Here is an 18,418-nt window from a genome sequence, read left to right as displayed (position 1 = left end):
GTAATGGACCCTTTCCTCCTGCAAGTGCATTGAGGGGACCCCGGTACGCATGCACATAGTGCATTGAGGGGACCCCGGTACGCATGCACATAGTGCATTGAGGGGACCACGGTACGCATGCACATAGTGGGAAGGAAACACATTATCTGTACCATGTACACCAAAATGCCTCACAAATTCACAGAGAAACTACTACAACCCAATGTACCATTATGGCTATAATTTTCACCATTTTGTGATAAAATATTACTACGTTACAGCTCATTTTATGTTAAAGGGCTTTTCCAGCGAGGATCTAGGGACAATGTGGTGGTATGGACATGACATCATGGTGCTGATGATGGCACACCTTACACAGCATTACCCTATAAGGCCTAGTTCACACTTCAGTGTTTGGTCCGTGGTTTCCATCAGTGATTGTGAGCCAGAAACAGGAGCGGGTGAAAAACACAGAACGGGTGCAAATCTTTCCATTCTACCTTATCTCTGTGTAGGATCCACTTCTGGTTTTGGCTCACAATCACTGATCAAACACTGACCAAATCACTCAAGAACTAATGGGTCACTTTGCTTGACTTATGGAAGACCATTGGGTTGGTTTCTAATACAACAAATCTAGTGACAGATCACCTTTAAGGGTCCATTCAGATGTCAGTATTTTTACCTTTCCAGATAAACGTTCTTTTTTTTTGCGGATCCGTTTTTCAGTACAACCTTCCGTTTTTTTACTAAAGTGCTTCCGAATCCGTTCCGTGTTTCCGTTATTCCGTTTTTTGGGGGTTTTTTTCCCATCCATTTTCCTGTCAACGGATCCGCAAAATCAGATGACATTCGGATGGTTTTGTGCATGTCATCCGCATTTATGCGGATCCATTGACTTGAATGGACAACGGACCCGAAAAACGGACAGAAAGTAGGACAAGCTTAATTTTTTTTCAGGATCCGCATACTCGAACATAGGAAAACGGAACGGATTCCGTGATTCGGACAGCACTATGATTGGTGTCCGCATTTTTGCAGTGGCAATTGAAATTAATGGATCCGAAAAAACTGAGTGTTATAACGGACATGTGAATGGACCCTTAAAGGGGTTGTCCCATCTCATACATTGGGGGCACATCGCTAGGATAGGTCTGATAGGTGCGGGTCCCACTTCTTGGACCTGAACCTATCTTTAGAACAGAGCCCGCAAAGTGAAGGAGGGGGCACCGCACATGCACAGCCACCCTCCACTCATTTCTAGTCCTATTGAAATGGATGGGAAGCGCACCGCACAGGAGCAGCCACCGCTCCGTTCACTTCTATGGGGTTGACAGAAATAGCCAGCACTCCCATAGAGATGAAAGGAGGGTGGCCATGCAGGCTTGGTGCGCCCTCCTTCACTTTGAAGGCTCTTTTCAAAAGGTAGGTGCAGGTCTCAGAGGTGGAAATCGCACATACAGTCCTGATCAAAAGTTTAAGACCACTTGAAAAATGGCAAAAAATCTTATTTTACATTGTTGGATCTTAACAAGGTTCCAAGTAGAGCTTCAACATGCAACAAGAAGAAATGGGAGTGAGACAAAACATTTTTTGATCAATTAATTGAAAATAACGATTAAACTGAAACAGGCTGTTTTTCAGCTGATCCAAAGTTTAGGACCACATGCCTTAAAAAAGGCCAAATCTGTGCAAAGATGTGGATTCATTGTCATTTTCTGTCAGGTAGTCACACGTTGTGATGGCAAAGGCAAAAAAACTCTCCCTTTTTGAACGTGGTTGGGTTGTTGAACTGCATAAGCAGGGTCTCTCACAGCGCGCCATCGCTGCTGAGGTGGGAAGCAGTAAGACAGTCATTTGGAATTTCTTAAATGATCCTGAGGGTTATGGAACAAAAAAGTGAAGTGGAAGACCCAATTTTTTTTTAGCAGCACTGAGCCGGAGGATCCAATTGGCTGTCCGTCAAGACACTGGACGATCCTCGACCCAAATTAAGGCCCTTACTGGTGCTGACTGCAGCCCCATAACCATCAGACGCCATCTGAGACTGAAGGGCTTCAAAAACAAAAAACGTCTTCAAAGACCTCGTCTCCTTGAACGCCACAGAACTGCTCGTTTGGACTTTGCCAGAGAGCACCAAACATGGGACATTCAAAGGTGGAAGAAAGTTTTATTCTCTGATGAGAATTTTTTTTAGCCTTGATGGTCCTGATGGTTTCCAACGTTACTGGCATGACAAGCAGATCCCACCTGAGATGTTTTCTACGCGCCACAGTGGAGGGGGCGCCATAATGGTCTGGGGTGCTTTTTCCTTCAGTGAAACAATGGAGCTACAGGAAGTGCAGGGGCATCAAACGGCCGCTGGCTATGTCCAGATGTTGCAGAGAGCATTCCTCATGACTGAGGGCCCTCGTCTGTGTGGTAACGACTGGGTTTTTCAACAGGACAACGCTACAGTACACAATGCCCGCAGGACAAGGGACTTCTTCCAGGAGAATAACATCACTCTTTTGGCCCATCCTGCATGTTCCCCTGATCTAAATCCAATTGAGAACCTTTGGGGATGGATGGCAAGGGAAGTTTACAAAAATGGACAACAGTTCCAGACAGTAGATGGCCTTCGTGCGGCCGTCTTCACCACTTGGAGAAATGTTCCCACTCACCTCATGGAAACGCTTGCATCAAGCATGCCGAAACAAATTTTTGTAGTGATAAACAATAACGGCGGAGCTACTCATTACCGAGTTCATGTTTGGAAGTTGGATTTCTGTTTTGGGGGGGGGGGGGTTTAGAGTTTTTTTGGAGGTGTGGTCCTAAACTTTTGATCAGCTGAAAAACAGCCTGTTTCAGTTTATTCCTTGTTTTCATTAAATTGAATGCTCAAAAAGGTTTTGTCTCACTCCCATTTCTTCTTGTTGCATGTTGAAGCTCTACTTGGAACCTTGTTAAGATCCAGCCATACTAAATATGATTTTTTGCCATTTTTCAAGTGGTCTTAAACTTTTGATCAGGACTGTATCAGACATTGGGGGGTTATCCTAGCAATATGCTCCCAATGTCTGAAATGGGACAACCCCTTTAAGTCCATTGAAAATTGTGCTACCGAGAAGTGCCATTTCCCAGACTTCAATGGAGTAAAACATTTGCAGTCAGATATGACTTCTTGCATCAGCCTTAAAGAGGACCTTTCACCGATTATTACACTATGAACTAACTATACAGACATGGAGAGCGGCGCCCGGGGATCTCACTGCACTTACTATTATCCCCGGGCGCCGCTCCGTTCTCCTGCTATGTCCTCCGGTATCTCCGTTCACTAAGTTATGGTAGGCGGAGTCTGCCCTTGTTCTTCTGTAGCGCTGGCCAATCGCATTGCAGAGCTCACAGCCTGGGAGAAAATAACCTCCCAGGCTGTGAGCTCTGCGCTGCGATTGGCCAGCGCTAGAGCAGAACAAGGGCAGACTCCGCCTACCATAACTTAGTGACTGGAATCTCCGCCTACTATAACTTAGTGAGCGGAGATACCGGAGGGCATAGCAGGAGAACGGAGCGACGCTCGGGGATAATAGTAAGTGCAGTGAGATCCCCGGGCGCCGCTCTCCATGTCTGTATACTTAGTTCATAGTGTAATAATGGGTGAAAGGTTCTCTTTAAAGGGGTTGTGGCACTAATATAAATGTATCCCACCCAAAAGATATCGCTGTTATTTCTCTTTCCCCAAATACCATCATTTATCAGAAATACCCTTTTCAAAACGTATTAGCCTACTGCTCCTTTTCATTCCCGACCACCCAGGGGTGAATTAGCAGAAAATAAAAAGGTGAATTCTCAACAAAGATGCCCTCTATCAAAATGAAACGAAGACCATTATAAAGCATAGGCAGGTAAGATGGATTCATAATTAGAAGAGCAGACTACTTGCTTTAAAAAAGGATGGGGGGGGTCTTCTTCTGGTAACTATGGTTACCTCCCTCATTGGTTTGCATTAAAAGGGCTTCACATGCAAGGACATTGCTGCTTGTAAGATTGCACCTAATTATCAGCCATTTATCGGATGAAGAAAAACATGAAGGACAGAATGACATTTTGCGACTGTTTGGGACATCTGGAAATATGATTGTAGCGAGTCCTGTGTCATGCCAACAGTAAAGCATCCTGAGACCATTCATGCGTGGTGTTGCTTCTCATCCAAGTGAGTGGGCTCACTCACAATTTTGCCTAAGAACACTAAATAATGGGATCAAACATCCTCCAAGAACAACTTCAGCCAACAATCCAAGAGGAACTTGGTGATGAACAATGCTTCTTCCAGCATGATAGAGAACTATGTCACAAGGAAACAGTGCGAACTAAGGGGCTCAGTGAACAAAACATTGAAATTTTGGGTCCATGGCCGGGAAATGACACAGATCTTAATCCTACAGAGAACCTGTGGTCAATCCTCAAAAAACAGGTGGACAAATAAAAACATAAAAATTGTAGTTAAGTCCAAGCTCTTATTAAGCAAGAATAGGTTGCCATCAGTCAGGATCTGGCCCAGTCTGATATCCAGCATGCCAGGGCAAACTGATGAAGTCTTGAAAAAGAAGGGTCAACACTGGAAATATTGAGTAACATAGTAACATAGTACATAAGGCCAAAAAAAGACATTTGTCCATCCAGTTCGGCCTGTCATCCTGCAAGTTGATCCAGAGGAAGGCAAAAAAAACCTGTGAGGTAGAGGCCAATTTTCCTCACTTTAGGGGAATAAAAAATTCCTTCCCGACTCCAATCAGGTAATCAGAATAACTGTTTGCATAAACTTGATAGATTTGTCGATAAAATGTAAACATTTATGAAATGCTTATAATTGTACTTCAGTACACCATAGAAACATCTGACAAAAAGATCTCAAAACACTGAACCAGCAAAATCTATGAAAACCAAAATTTGTGTCAGTCTCAAAACCTTTGTATACAAGGGAAGACTAGGTTTTGGATGTGACATCCAGTTTCACTTGTGGAACCGAATGGATCACTACATGCCATCATCTCTGTGCACCTCTTTCTGAAAGGGAAAAAGGGTGTAGCAGCACAACGACAAACAGTATAGCGGTCCTTTATGTGGTGGTGCCAGCCGTGTTGGGAGCCAGTCCGAAGCTCCCCCAGACATAGATAAGACTTGTAAGGAAACCGCAGCACTCTCTTGTCTTCAGTATCCAATACAATGCGACGTTTCGACTAGTGTGGTCTTTCTCCGGAGAAAGACCTCACTGGTCGAAACGTCGCATTGTATTGGTGAATAAACCTTTGAATACTGAAGACAAGAGAGTGCTGCGGTTTCCTTACAAGTCTTATCGGTGCACCTCTTTTTGTCATTCAAGTAGTCCTTGTTCTCCCAACCACTGGGACATGCAACCTCCAACAGTGCTGACATCTGGACCTATCATTCTGATCTGGCGGAGTGATAAACCAAGGTTTCTTAGTTGAAGGATTTTGTCCTTCTCAATTTGTGAAAAGTGGTGATGACTGGCACGTCCACAAACAGGAGGCATCACAAAATCATTCCACGTGACTTAGTCCAACCTTTGAGGTTTTTATTTGGCTAAAAATCTTTGTTTTCAATCTGGCTTTTATGCCCCTCCCACATGCCACAGATTGGAGCTAGGTGCTGCAGATCTTAGCGACACCTGCTACACAATTTGCCTAACCTAGTGGCTTGTCCTTCTTGGTTCTTAGGTCATCTGCCTATGTTCGCTGCTGCCGTGCTGTCCCCTGCAGGTATGATATCCACGCTACTCACCATGCTGCTGCCTTGTGCTCAGGTCTGTCTCCTTAGGGCACGTGCTCACCCATGACCGCTTAAACGGCCAGTGTGCGTGCTTTCAAATACTTCCCCAGCCAACAGCTGAGGGTCATGGGCGTAGCTATAGGGGGTGCAGAGGTAGCAGTCGCTACCGGGCCCAGGAGCCTGAGTGGGCCCAAAGACCCTTGTGACACATAAGAAGACACACAACGCACTGAGGGAAGAGGGGCCAAAGCTGAACTCTTGCACCAGGGCCCATGAGCCGTTAGCTACGCCCCTGCTGAGGGTCCCTGGGTATCTTAGGCAACCTCTCCAGACAGAGGTCCCCTTGTGACCAGCAAAGGTGTTCTGATAGTCTTGTGCTATTGTGATTTACCCACGTTTATCCTGCGTTCCTCTATCCTGTTCCTGTCTGTGCTCCAGCTTGTACCTGCCCTTTCAGTTTCAGATCTGTCCGACTGCCTTACTGCCGAGTATCCAGTTTGCCCGCCTCGTCTGTACCTTCCGTATCACCCTGCCTGCCTGTTTATCCTGACTGTCCCTGCAGGTTTCCTGAGTTTTTGGTCCGTTTTCTGTATCCTGAGCTTCTGGTGCACCCCATAGGTCAGCCTCCAAGGACTATCACAAGAGGTAGCGGTTGCTTCCCTGCAGCGAACGCCAGATCCCTATATGGGGGTTAAAAGGTGCATACCAGGGGAGCACCAGAATAACGCCTTTAGCCCAAAGCCACACAGTCGGCACAGTGGGTCCACGCTCGCTGGTCCGTAACATTGGTGCTGCGATTTGAATGTTGTGGATTGCACGAAGCGCTAGGTTTGTACAGCGGTGTCAGACGGCCGCTGCTAGTACTGGATGCTCTGCAGACGGATTGAGGGATTTATTACTGCAATAAGTCCGTTTTTCTGACACAAAAGGATATGGCATCCCCATTTTCTCGCCCCCACAGTGGCAGCACGAGGGATTTGGGGCATTACTACATTGAAGAAACAGTACTCGGCACTAGCGCCATCCTTATGAAGGGTCCTGACACTTTCTCATCTTTAAGTCACCGACCACGTGACTGACGATCACCGCCACTTTTACAGCGCACACTGCTTTATGACATCACCACGCCTGGGAGTTGTACACCGCTCCACCATAGGGCTGCATAATCCTGCAAAAGGAAAAGTTGGAGGGAAGGTGCAGCAGACTTACCTTCCAAGAGGTTCTGCGGCAGCTGCTCCACAGACATAATGTCACACATTCTCACTAGACACAAGTGACAACAGTCAAGGAAACAATAAGGTAACTGGAGTCTGTGAACAACAATAGCAGAGAACTGGGCACAAGGGGCCACAAAGCCCACCTCGGGCCCCTGAATCCCCGGCACCACTCCAGTTCACACTTGCAGGACTTATTCCTTCACTTACACACTATGGGAGGACGTTTTGGAGTGAAGAACTTACCGGCCTCCATCCTGCCCTGTCACCCAGGGACCGGCGCAGTCTAGTCCACAACAACAGTGGGCGCAATGCTCTCTGGGAAATGCAGTCTATAGCAAGTCTAGCTCGCCTGTACTTTGGCGAAGAAAAACTACAATTCCCATAGCTCATTGTGCTACTTTCAAACCCAGGTTTTGACGTCAGAGTTTTGGAAGCCGGCGATAGGCTGGCGGCCGCAGGCGACTTCTTTCCCTTTGTCAGCATGGAGGAGGTGAGAGTGTCTGATGTGGAGGTGTGTAACCTGGCGTACGGGGGGCGGCTGGACGAGCTGAGGAGCAGGGTCCTAGCAGACAAGTCTCTGGCCAGCAGGACAGACCAGGTGAGTCTAACATGTGAGAGGCACTTACTTGTGTCCCCCCCAGCTGCAGTGGAACTACTAGTCTCAGCATGCTCTGAACCAGAACCTACAGATGACCCCATGTCTTCATGGGTCAGGAAATGGGATGAGTTGGGTTCACACATGGGATGGGGTCACATATGAGGGACATGTCACCGATTTTCATGCATGGTACTGTGCAGGGGTGCACCACCAATGAGGCCAGGTGAGGGGTTCGCCTCAGGCAGCACCAGGTAGGGGCAAGAGGGGGGCAGCCGAAGGGCCATGGGCAGAAGGGAAGGGGTTACGTTAAATTGGCATTGGGGAGGGGGGAGGTGCCATTTCAGTTTTCGCCTCGGGCAGCAGAAAGGGTAGGTGCACCCCTGGTACCGTACCAGCAAAGTGAAGTTTTCACAAGCGATGCGTAAAAAAATTAGCAGCGTAAATTGACCTGTGCAGACTTTTCCGCTGTATTTTACGCCACGTGTGGTTGTACACAAAGGACTTTCACACTTCAGTGATTCACGTACATGTGCTGTCCGTGGTCTCCGCAGACAGCACATGTACTCATTGAATCTAATATATGTTTTCACATATGACCACAGAAGCATGACCTTTCTCCTTGATTATGGATTCCTCCCGCACATTATAGTCTATGGGTCCGTAAAAACCTCAGATGCCACCCGTCTTTGGTCTGTGGTTTTCACGGATTGTTGCTAGAAGATGCTCTGGAAATAAATTTTCAGCCTGGCAGTGTCTGTGGAATACGGACATTGAAAGCAAAGAACAGATACACGGACCAAGCACTGATCCTTCATGGACACCTTCACAGATGAACCACTGACCATCTGGTCACGAATGTCATCACGGACGTGTGAAAGAGGCTTAAAGGGTTATCCTGGAAATAATATTGATGACATCGTCCAGATAGGTCAATAGTATCAGATTGGTGGGGGGCCTCGCACCCACACCAATCAGCTGTTAGAAGAGGCCAGCGCTTTGTGAGCACAACGACCTCTACCTAGGACATGTGACGTCACCATGCAGCAGCCACGTGGCCTAGTTGCAGGTCAGCCCCATTGAAGTGAATGGGACTGAGCTGCTATACAATGTACGGCACTATGCTTGGTTAGAGCTCCGGTGAGCGCAGCTGATCGGTGGGAATACCGCCAATGTGATAATGATAACCTATCCTGAGGATAGGCCATCATTATCATTTCCTGGATAACCCCTTTAAACAGGTTGTGCACATTTGAGGGGGGTTGGCAGACCTGCAAAGGGAAGCATACTAAACTGTTCCTGCGCGCTTCAGCCTTTGCTGCTCCACTCTGGTCCAGGGGCGGATTAAGTGCATGATATGCCCGGGGCTGTCTACCCAACCTGGGCCCCTCCCTCCATTTTAGTTGATTATTTTTGGATGAAGAGGCTGCGGTGCTTCGTGAGCGCCACAGTCTCTTCTTAGGCCATATGACATCTCCAGACTAAAAATAAATACCCCAAATTGGCTCCTAAACTAAAAAATGTGGTCACCAAATTTAAAATGCATATAATTATAATAAAAAAGACATGGAGGAGAATACAGCACCACATACCTCTTACATCCAGGGACATCTCCTGTCATGTGGACCTCCTCTTTCCTCTTCTCCTCCGTTAGACCCAGAACACCATGGCTAATTCTTTCAGCCGCATCTCGTCTCTACAGAGTTTGTAACACAGACATGTTAGATTTCTCAATTTTTCCATCAACCCCCCCATCCTGGTGTCCCCACAGTGTCATCCTGCTGCCACCCCCAATACTGTGCCCGTTGTGCTCCCCATTGTCCCAGGTACTATACTGCTGAAAAAATAGTGACCCTAATAGACATAATTGGGGTCATTTATCAAACTGGTGTAAAGTAGAACTGGATTTCCAAAAGAGCTGTTAAAAATGAAAGGTAAGATCTGATTGGTTGCTATGGGCAACTAAGCCAGTTCTACTTTACACCAGTTTGATAAATTACCCCAAATGTCCCCTAGCGTGCCCCAGTAATAATAACACCCTATATTGTGCTCCAGGTAATAATCTCTGTATAGTGTCCCCCAAAATAATAGAATTGCCCCTACAGTGCCTCCCCAATAGCAAGGCCCCCCACACTGCCCCATATAGTAATTTCCCCCACACATCCCCCCCATAGTAATTTGCCCCCCCATAGTAATTTGTCCCCCCCCCCCACATAGTAATTTGCCCGCACAGTAGTTTCCCCCACACAGCCATTTGCCCCCACACTGCCATCCCTCTCATAGTAATTTGCCCCCCCACATAGTAATTTGCCCCCCCACATAGTAATTTGCCCCCCCACATAGTAATTTGCCCCCCCACATAGTAATTTGCCCCCCCACATAGTAATTTGCCCCACATAGTAGTTTCCCCCGCACAGTAGTTTCCCCCACACAGCCATTTGCCCCCACACTGCCATCCCTCCCATAATAATTTGCCTCCGATGTCTCTTCACATGTCCACCTGTGTGTCCCTTCCCCCATGTCCCCCAAAGTTGGCACATAAAATAAAAACCTAAAAGCTAAATATTCAACTATGTCCAGGCTCGCGATGGCAGGCGTGGACACTTCACTGCGTCCCGGCACAGGCGCGCACGATGATGTAATCACGCACACTTGCGCCGGGATTTCACTACCGCATAAGCCTGAAGCCTATGGCGGTGATCGGCAGCGGGGCAGGGAACTATGCGCTCTCGTGCCCCGCCGCAGTATGTGGGCATTCAGGTCAGCGTTGGGCCCCCCAGTGGTGCTGGGCCCGGGGCTGCCGACCCGAACGTCCCTATTGTAATCCGTAAACTTCCGGTTTGACTCCAATCACTGGCTACAGTGGTGACCTGCTTCCCTTGTATCACGTCATCATTTTTCATGACGCAAGGGGATCAGATCACTGCTGCGGCCAGCAATTGGCTGCAGCAGGGTCAAAAAGGAAGTTTACATCCAGGGACCCAAGCGGAGCAGCAGAGGCTGGAGAGTGCAAAAGCCAGTGTTGGGAAGCAGCTAAAGGGCATATGTCAGCAGATTTGTACCTATGACACTGGCTGACCTGTTACATGTGCGCTTGGCAGCTGAAGGCATCTGTGTTGGTCCCATGTTCATATGTGCCCGCATTGCTGAGAAAAATTATGTTTTAATATATGCAAATGAGCCTCTAGGAGCAACGGGGGCGTTGTCATTACACCGAGAGGCTCTGCTCTCTCTGCAACTGCCTCTACATCTGCACTTTGATTGAAAGGACCAGGTGTGATCATATTTACACTGCCTGGCCCTGTCAAAGTGCAGTGGGCGTGGTAGTTGCAGAGAGAGCGGAGCCTCTAGGTGTAACGGCAACGCCCCCGTCGCTCCTAGAGGCTCATTTGCATATATTAAAACATCATTTTTCTCAGTAATGCAGCCACATATGGACATGGGACCAACACAGATGTCTTTAGCTGCCAGGAGCACATGTAACAGGTCAGGCAGTTTCATAGGTACAAATCTGCTGACAGAGGCCCATTAAGTATGCTTCCCTTTGCAGGTCTGCCCAGGAAGGGGAGGGGGTTTGCCTAATCTGGGGTAAATCCGCAACAAAATCTACGTGGAACACGTACAGATTTTTACATGGATAAGGGCTCTTTCACACTTGCGGCAGGACGGATCCGACATGCTATTCACCATGTCGGATCCGTCCTGCCGCTATTTCGCCGGACCGCCGCTCCGTCCCCATTGACTATAATGGGGGCGGAGCTCCGGCGCAGAAAGGCGGTGCACAGCGAAAGCCGCCGGACTAAAAAGTCCTGCATGTCCGGCGGCTTTCGCCGTGCACCGCCGTGCTGTGCCGGAGCTCCGCCCCTGTCCCCATTATAGTCAATGGGGACGGAGCGGCGGCACGGCGAAATAGCGGCAGGACGGATCCGACATGGTGAATAGCATGTCGGATCCGTCCTGCCACAAGTGTGAAAGAGCCCTTATGGAGAACGGAAACGCAGTGCAGTCCACACCAAAATCCACATGGACGGGGCAATATCTTGACATTGTTTTTATTATAAACATTATTTGAACTATCATTTTAGACGAAACAACTGTTTTTATCTTTCTAGGATGACAGGACACCCCTGCACTGGGCATGTTCTGCAGGGCAGACAGAAGTGGCTGACTATTTACTTAAACTAGGCGTACATGTTGATGACAAAGATGATGTAAGTTGAACCTCTACCACTAGAATAACCTCTACTACCATCCTGCGCAGGTGCTCCAGCAGTTCCCTGGCAGCGTTTGTTGACACATAGAATGTGTCGGCAGATAAGAACCATTTGGCCCATCTAGTCTGCCCAATATACTGAATACTATGGATAGCCCCCGGCCCTATCTTATATGAAGGATGGCCTTATGCCTATCCCATGCATGCTTAAACTCCTTCACTGTATTTGCAGCTACCACTTCTGCAGGAAGGCTATTCCATGCATCCACTACTCTCTCAGTAAAGTAATACTTCCTGATATTACTTTTAAACCTTTGCCCCTCTAATTTAAAACTATGTCCTCTTGTGGTAGTTTTTCTTCTTTTAAATATTCTCTCCTCTTTTACCTTGTTGATTCCCTTTATGTATTTAAAAGTTTCTATCATATCCCCTCTGTCTCGTCTTTCTTCCAAGCTATACATGTTAAGGTCCTTTAATCTTTCCTGGTAAGTTTTATCCTGCAACACACTGCCAGTATTTCGGCACATGGCTGCTGCAGCCAATCAGTCACCTCACTGGTCACAGCACGCCGTAGCGGGCTTTTACCACCAGAGCAGCTGCGCCGAATCAGCTGAATTGAAGTAATGAGTAGTGTTGAGCGAACTTGTGTTTTAAGTTCGGCGTCTAAAGTTCAGGTTATCGAAGTATCCCGTTATGGATTCTAAATTCCGTTATGGTCCGTGGTAGCGGAATCCATAACGGGATACTTCGATAACCCGAGCTTTAGACGCCGAACTTAAAACACAAGTTCGCTCAACACTAGTAATGAGTAGTGTTTAGTTTTTCTTTATAATATTCACAGCTCATTTTTTTTCCTTCTACAAGAACTGAACAACCCCTTTAACCAGAGCAGGCAGATCCGTCATGGCCTTGCGAGGCAAGAGATCACAGTATGTTTTACAAGTGTTTGCTTTCTCTCTCCCAGGCAGGGTGGACGCCTCTTCACATTGCCGCTTCTGCAGGACGCACCGATATAGTCGGAGCCCTGATTGGGAAAGGGGCGCAAGTGAATGCAACCAATCAGAACGGCTGCACACCCCTGCACTATGCCGCCTCTAAGAACAAGCACGAGGTATCATTAACACATCGATAACCATCTGTTATACCAAATAAAGTCACTACTTCAAACGGTGCCGAGATATAAGTGCCACGTTTTTCTCATGATTTTATCAGAAAAGTACCAGCGCTAAACAAAGAAGTATCAGTCGACTGAAATACTTTCATATTTTCTTGCGCATGCACAGAAAGACTTGTGCCCTGGTAGCCCGGACTGAAGAATCAGTATGTGACTGTAACATTTATTCATTTCTGTTGCAGCACATTAGTTATATCATTAAAGTGGTTGTGTCTAGGGCTGCAGTTAACGATTATATGAATAATCGATTAGTTGTCGATAATTTAATCGGGGGGGGGGGAAACAAAATCACAAAACAAAGAGGTTTATATGATTTTACTTGAAAAATTATGTTCAAAGGCCATATTACAACAAATTGTGGATGGCACTGTTATGGGGGGATCTGTGGATGGCGCTGTTATGGGGGGATCTGTGGATGACTCTATTATGGGGGATCTGTGGATGACTCTATTATGGGGGATCTGTGGATGGCGCTGTTATGGAGGGGATCTGTGGATGGCACTGTTATGGAGGGGATTTGTGGATGGCGCTGTTATAGGAGGGGGATCTGTGGATGGCACTGTTATGGAGGGGATTTGTGGATGGCGCTGTTATAGGAGGGGGATCTGTGGATGGCGCTGTTATGGGAGGGGGATCTGTGGATGGCGCTGTTATGGGAGGGGGATCTGTGGATGGCGCTGTTATAGGAGGGGGATCTGTGGATGGCGCTGTTATGGGAGGGGGATCTGTGGATGGCGCTGTTATGGGGAGGGGGATCTGTGGATGGCGCTGTTATGGGGAGGGCGATCTGTGGATGGCGCTGTTATGGGGAGGGCGATCTGTGGATGGCGCTGTTATGGGGAGGGCGATCTGTGGATGGCGCTGTTATGGGGAGGGCGATCTGTGGATGGCGCTGTTATGGGGAGGGCGATCTGTGGATGGCGCTGTTATGGGGAGGGCGATCTGTGGATGGCGCTGTTATGGGGAGGGCGATCTGTGGATGGCGCTGTTATGGGGAGGGCGATCTGTGGATGGCGCTGTTATGGGGAGGGCGATCTGTGGATGGCGCTGTTATGGGGAGGGCGATCTGTGGATGGCGCTGTTATGGGGAGGGCGATCTGTGGATGGCGCTGTTATGGGGAGGGCGATCTGTGGATGGCGCTGTTATGGGGAGGGCGATCTGTGGATGGCGCTGTTATGGGGAGGGCGATCTGTGGATGGCACAGATCCCCCTCCCCATAACAGTGCCATACACAGATCCCCCTCCCAATAACAGCCCCGTCCCCGCTGCTCACAGCAGACTATTCTGGCAATAACTTTTACTCAGCGCATCTTTATTACCTTACAATGAAGCTCAGGTAACAGGCAGATCGGGCGGCGATAGTCGATTAATCGTTGCAGCCCTAGTTGTCACTTCAGCAAATGGCATTTATCATGTAGTGAAAGGGAATACAAGGCACTTACTAATGTATTGTTATTATCAATATTGTCTCCTTTGCTGGCTTCATTCATATTTCCATCATATTATACACTGCTCGTATCCAGGGGTTATGACCACCCTACAATCCAGCAGTGGTGGTCGTGCTTGCACACTATAGGAAAATGCACCGGTCTCTCTGGTGGGCGGGACCGTTGGTAACGCTCATAGGCAGCAGCTCCTATCCTGGCCACCCTGTGTCTCCGCTGCTGTGGTGGCCATAACTCCTGGATACGTGCAGTGTATAACGTGATGGAAAAATGAATCCAGCCAGCAAAGGAGGCAATATGGACAATGACAATACATTAGTAAGTGCCTTGTATTAACTTTGTCTATGTGATAAATGCCATTTGCTGACGTGAAACAACCCCTTTAAGTGAGTTATTTGTAGCAAATCAAAAATGAATTAATTCCCTAGGACAGCAGTATCGCAGACACGCACATTTCGCCTACATTGCATGTGTGCCTTGTGCTTCATGTACATCCAGTGACTGGGAGTAAATGGTCAGATCGGGCATGCATGTTCTTATGCACACTCATTTCCGTTAATTTACCCATCTAATGTACAGAAAATTGAACAGTTGTTGACACCAAAATTATCATTTCTGGCCCGCAGATCATGAGGTGTAAACAGCGATCTGCAGACCAGAAACAATGCAGCTGTATGAGGACGAGCGACCGCAGTAGCCATCACTCGTCCTCTTACTTTGGAGGCGATCGCTGCATGTAAATGCAGCTCTTATCCTCCACTGACGAGCAGGGGAATTCCTGGGAAGGAGCGCTTCTTTCCCGATAATTAGTGGCTGGTTGGGGCGTATAAGCATCCAGCATTACGGTTCTGCCTTATCTAGACCTCTAACAATAGAGTAGATCTGTCTGCTGGCCATATACATTAGATTTTGGTGAGACCAGCCAACCATCTTCCAAGTCTCCTCTGAAAGAGAAGGATCAGGCAGTTGGATTTCAACACGCCTGATCCTTTTGCTCTCAGAAGCCACCAAACAGAGCTGCCTGCGGTTACTTCCCCTCTCCCCATTTAGAACACATGCATGCTTGGCCAAGTTGAGTGAATGAAGGGGGAGAGGGGGTTGGAGGAGATAGCAGTCAGCCAAACAAGTGCAACCCTGCGACCACTCTGCCAAAGGGAAAAAGCTAAGTTTTTGAGCTACAATATATTTCTGTGCATATTATTTGTTTGATGTGACATGTCTCAAATATCTCTGTTTGCAGATTGCAGTTTTGCTCCTTGAAAATGGTGCTTCTCCCGATGCAAAGGACAAACTGGAGTCCACACCTCTGCATCGTGCTGCGTCCAAAGGCAACCTGAAAATCGTAGAACTCCTCCTAAAACACAAAGCCTCAACAAACATACAAGACACTGAAGGGAATACTCCTCTGTAAGTACTTGCCATGGAATATACTTCTGGAGCCTGATCGCTTTTTGTAAGATATATTGTAATATGAAATGGTCTACAACTAGTTAGGAGCAGATTTATCACTGTGTTTTTGGCAACTTTATGGTACGACCACACGTGGCATAAATGCTACAGCGTTTCCGCAGCAGAACTGCGTACAGAAAATATGCACCATTTACAGTAACAGCAAAGTGGATGACATTTTATATAATGCTGAATCTGTACATAACTTGGATATTTAATCTGCAGTATGTCAATTTACATAGTAGATTTCTGCCGTTTAATTAATCCTTTAGGGTAAAATCTGTGGCAAATTCGCTTCATTTCTGCAAGGAATTCTGCAACAAAACAGCACCACTTGGTGTGAATTTTTCTGCTGTTGCATACCCACAGATACACTGCAGCCCCACATATGTACATGCATTTATGGTGTAAATTCATTGAAAAATATGGTGTTGGAGAACCCCTTTAAGTATGAAGCTCAAAGTGTTCAATTCTGGTGATCTTTCCTTAAATCCTGTTCAAAAGGACATGCCCCCGATCCAGTTAGGCCACGCCCCTACCACTCAGCTGACAGATATTGAAAAAATGAAGTTAAAAATCAACTTCTAGGTCCCGATAAGCCACGCCCCCTCCCAATCCTCAGCCGACTGGGATAAAAAAAAAATTCATTAAAAATCAACTTCTACGCCCCCAATTCGGGTAGGCCATGCCATCACCCCTCAGCCAATAGGGATTGAAAAAATGAAGTTAAAAATCAACTTCTGTCAGTTGCAGGGGTGGGAGGGATGGTGACTTTCTCCCTGAAGCTCACACTCAGACAGTACAGTGCTGCTGTCTGAGAGTGAGCTGTTCAAAAGGACATCCTTGTGTCCGTCCAGGCCCTGCACCGGACAGAGGACAGGGAGTCTGAAAGCCGGACTGTCCGGCCTAAAACTGCACCTCTGGCCACCCTAGGGGCAGGCTGCTGTGGAGGTCATAGTTAAGGGTCATGATCCGCTATGGAGGTCAGTGTTAAGGGGCAGCTTGCGGTAAAGGCCACTGTTAAGGGGTTGGGCCCCTGTGGAGGTCACTGTCAAGGGGGTGGTGTGCTGTGAAACTCACTGGGTCAAAGTTAAGGGGGTGGGCTGCTGTGGAGGTCCAATTTTAAGGGATAGGGTACTGTGGGGGGGGGGGGTCAGTGTTAAGGGGTGGGGGGCTGTGGATGTCACTGTTTAGGGGGCAGGGCGCTGTAAAGGTCACTGTTATAGTGGATAGTGTTGATATCTTTTAACAACGCACACAAACATTAAATGAAATAGATGAAATATACCCGAGCGAAGCCGGGTCCTTCTGGTAGTAATAATAAAAAGCAAGTACAATAAGCATGAACAAAGCAAGTTACAAACTGGTATAAGGGCTTACAATCTACTCTCATTATGAACAGTCCTGTAGATAATCCATTTATTGTCTCTTTCAGTCATCTTGCCTGTGATGAGGAGCGAACGGAGGAAGCCAAGTTCTTGGTAGAACATGGAGCAAGTATTTATATAGAGAACAAAGATGAGAAGACGCCCCTACAAGTAGCTAGAGGAGGACTGGGGGCACTGCTAAGAAGGATAGTAGAGGGCTAGTTACTTTTGCACAAATGTTAAACTGCCACATCTGTAACTTATATATTTTCCATCACATGGTCTGTTCTTTGTGTTATATGTTAAAACTAGTTTGGATACTTTTACAGAATCACACCAACAAGTTCTCTGCTTTTATAGATTTGTATAAGGCTCTTAGAACCTCTTATGGGCTATGAACACCTTTTGGGGACAATTGTTTTTATGATTGCATTTTACTTATTTTGGTCTAAAAATCATATTCAGCTATTTTGTCCTACAGGGTTAAGTTTTAGTCTCTGCAGACTGTCACTTTCTGTTTTAGCACTTATTTTTCCATGTCTGACCCGCATTTTTATTTAAATTTTTTTGTGGATTGCACATGGACCAATTTTAATTCTATTGGTCTGCAAAAAAAAGAGCCTGCATCCACATTTCCATTTTGCATATTATAGAGCATGTCCTTTTCTTAAGGGTGCATTCACACGTCCGCAAGTGTTTTGCGGTCCGCAAAGCATGGACACCGGTCATTTGCGTTCTGCATTTTGCGGACCACACATGGCCGGCACTATGATAGAAATGCCTATTCTTCTCCTTGGCTGCAGAAAAGAAAAGGACATGTTCTATCTTTTTTGCGGGGTGTGCCGTCCGCATCTTTTGCTGCCCCATTGAAATGAATGGGTCCGCATTTTGCAGAACATATGCAGACCCGTTCATGCGGACGTGTGAATGGGCCCTAATAATATTCATTTCTAGTATTGGGAGTGAGAAAAATGTGGATTGCACACCGAAGGTATCTGTATTTTCTGGATCCTTGGTTTACAGGCCACAATATGAACACTGTTGTGTGCCTTACACTGAGTCCCATCATGTTGCTGTTCTGATGGCATGATCTGTAGCTTTTATCGCTCAGCTCCTAACAGCTAATAAACACTTGCATAGCTAAATTAATATCAAACTGATATAAATATGGCTTATATGAATGTGTATAAGCTGTCAGCAGTTCAGAGA

The 18,418-nt window shown here is 47.0% G+C and overlaps 2 protein-coding genes across 3 annotated transcripts in view; one reads left to right on the top strand and one right to left on the bottom strand.

The window, feature by feature from the left end:
- ATG4A (autophagy related 4A cysteine peptidase) overlaps positions 1 to 7,255 on the bottom strand; it is a 60,759-nt gene extending 53,504 nt beyond the window's left edge. Inside the window, exon 1 of one of the 2 annotated variants that reach the window (XM_040404876.1) lies at positions 7,209 to 7,255. In XM_040404876.1, the coding sequence (XP_040260810.1) occupies positions 7,209 to 7,218 (10 nt within the window). In that variant the 5' untranslated portion in view covers positions 7,219 to 7,255. Of the gene's footprint in view, positions 1 to 6,957; positions 7,157 to 7,208 lie in introns of those variants that run through there. The other variant, XM_040404875.1, reaches the window with a different exon arrangement.
- A 156-nt stretch (positions 7,256 to 7,411) lies between these two features.
- On the top strand, positions 7,412 to 17,817 carry PSMD10 (proteasome 26S subunit, non-ATPase 10). The gene is made up of 5 exons (XM_040404877.1): positions 7,412 to 7,563; positions 11,673 to 11,771; positions 12,738 to 12,884; positions 15,634 to 15,800; positions 17,278 to 17,817. The coding sequence occupies exons 1-5, from the start codon at positions 7,447 to 7,449 to the stop codon at positions 17,429 to 17,431; spliced, it is 684 nt and encodes a 227-aa protein (XP_040260811.1). The 5' UTR covers positions 7,412 to 7,446; the 3' UTR covers positions 17,432 to 17,817.
- Positions 17,818 to 18,418: the final 601 nt, after the last annotated feature.

The sequence above is a fragment of the Bufo bufo genome, chromosome 8 (genome assembly GCF_905171765.1).
Source record: "Bufo bufo chromosome 8, aBufBuf1.1, whole genome shotgun sequence".
NCBI classification, from domain to species: Eukaryota; Metazoa; Chordata; class Amphibia; order Anura; family Bufonidae; genus Bufo; species Bufo bufo.
The sequence above is the reverse complement of the archived record's forward strand: the minus strand, read 5'-3'. Positions and strand labels throughout refer to the sequence as shown.

Coding starts and splice junctions, on each gene's coding strand:
- PSMD10 (XM_040404877.1), top strand. CDS start 7,447: ATGGAGGAGGTGAGAGTGTCTGATGTGGAGGTGTGTAACCTGGCGTAC. Junction 11,772..12,737: donor ATGTTGATGACAAAGATGAT/GTAAGTTGAACC, acceptor TCTCTCTCCCAG/GCAGGGTGGACGCCTCTTCA. Junction 15,801..17,277: donor ACTGAAGGGAATACTCCTCT/GTAAGTACTTGC, acceptor TGTCTCTTTCAG/TCATCTTGCCTGTGATGAGG.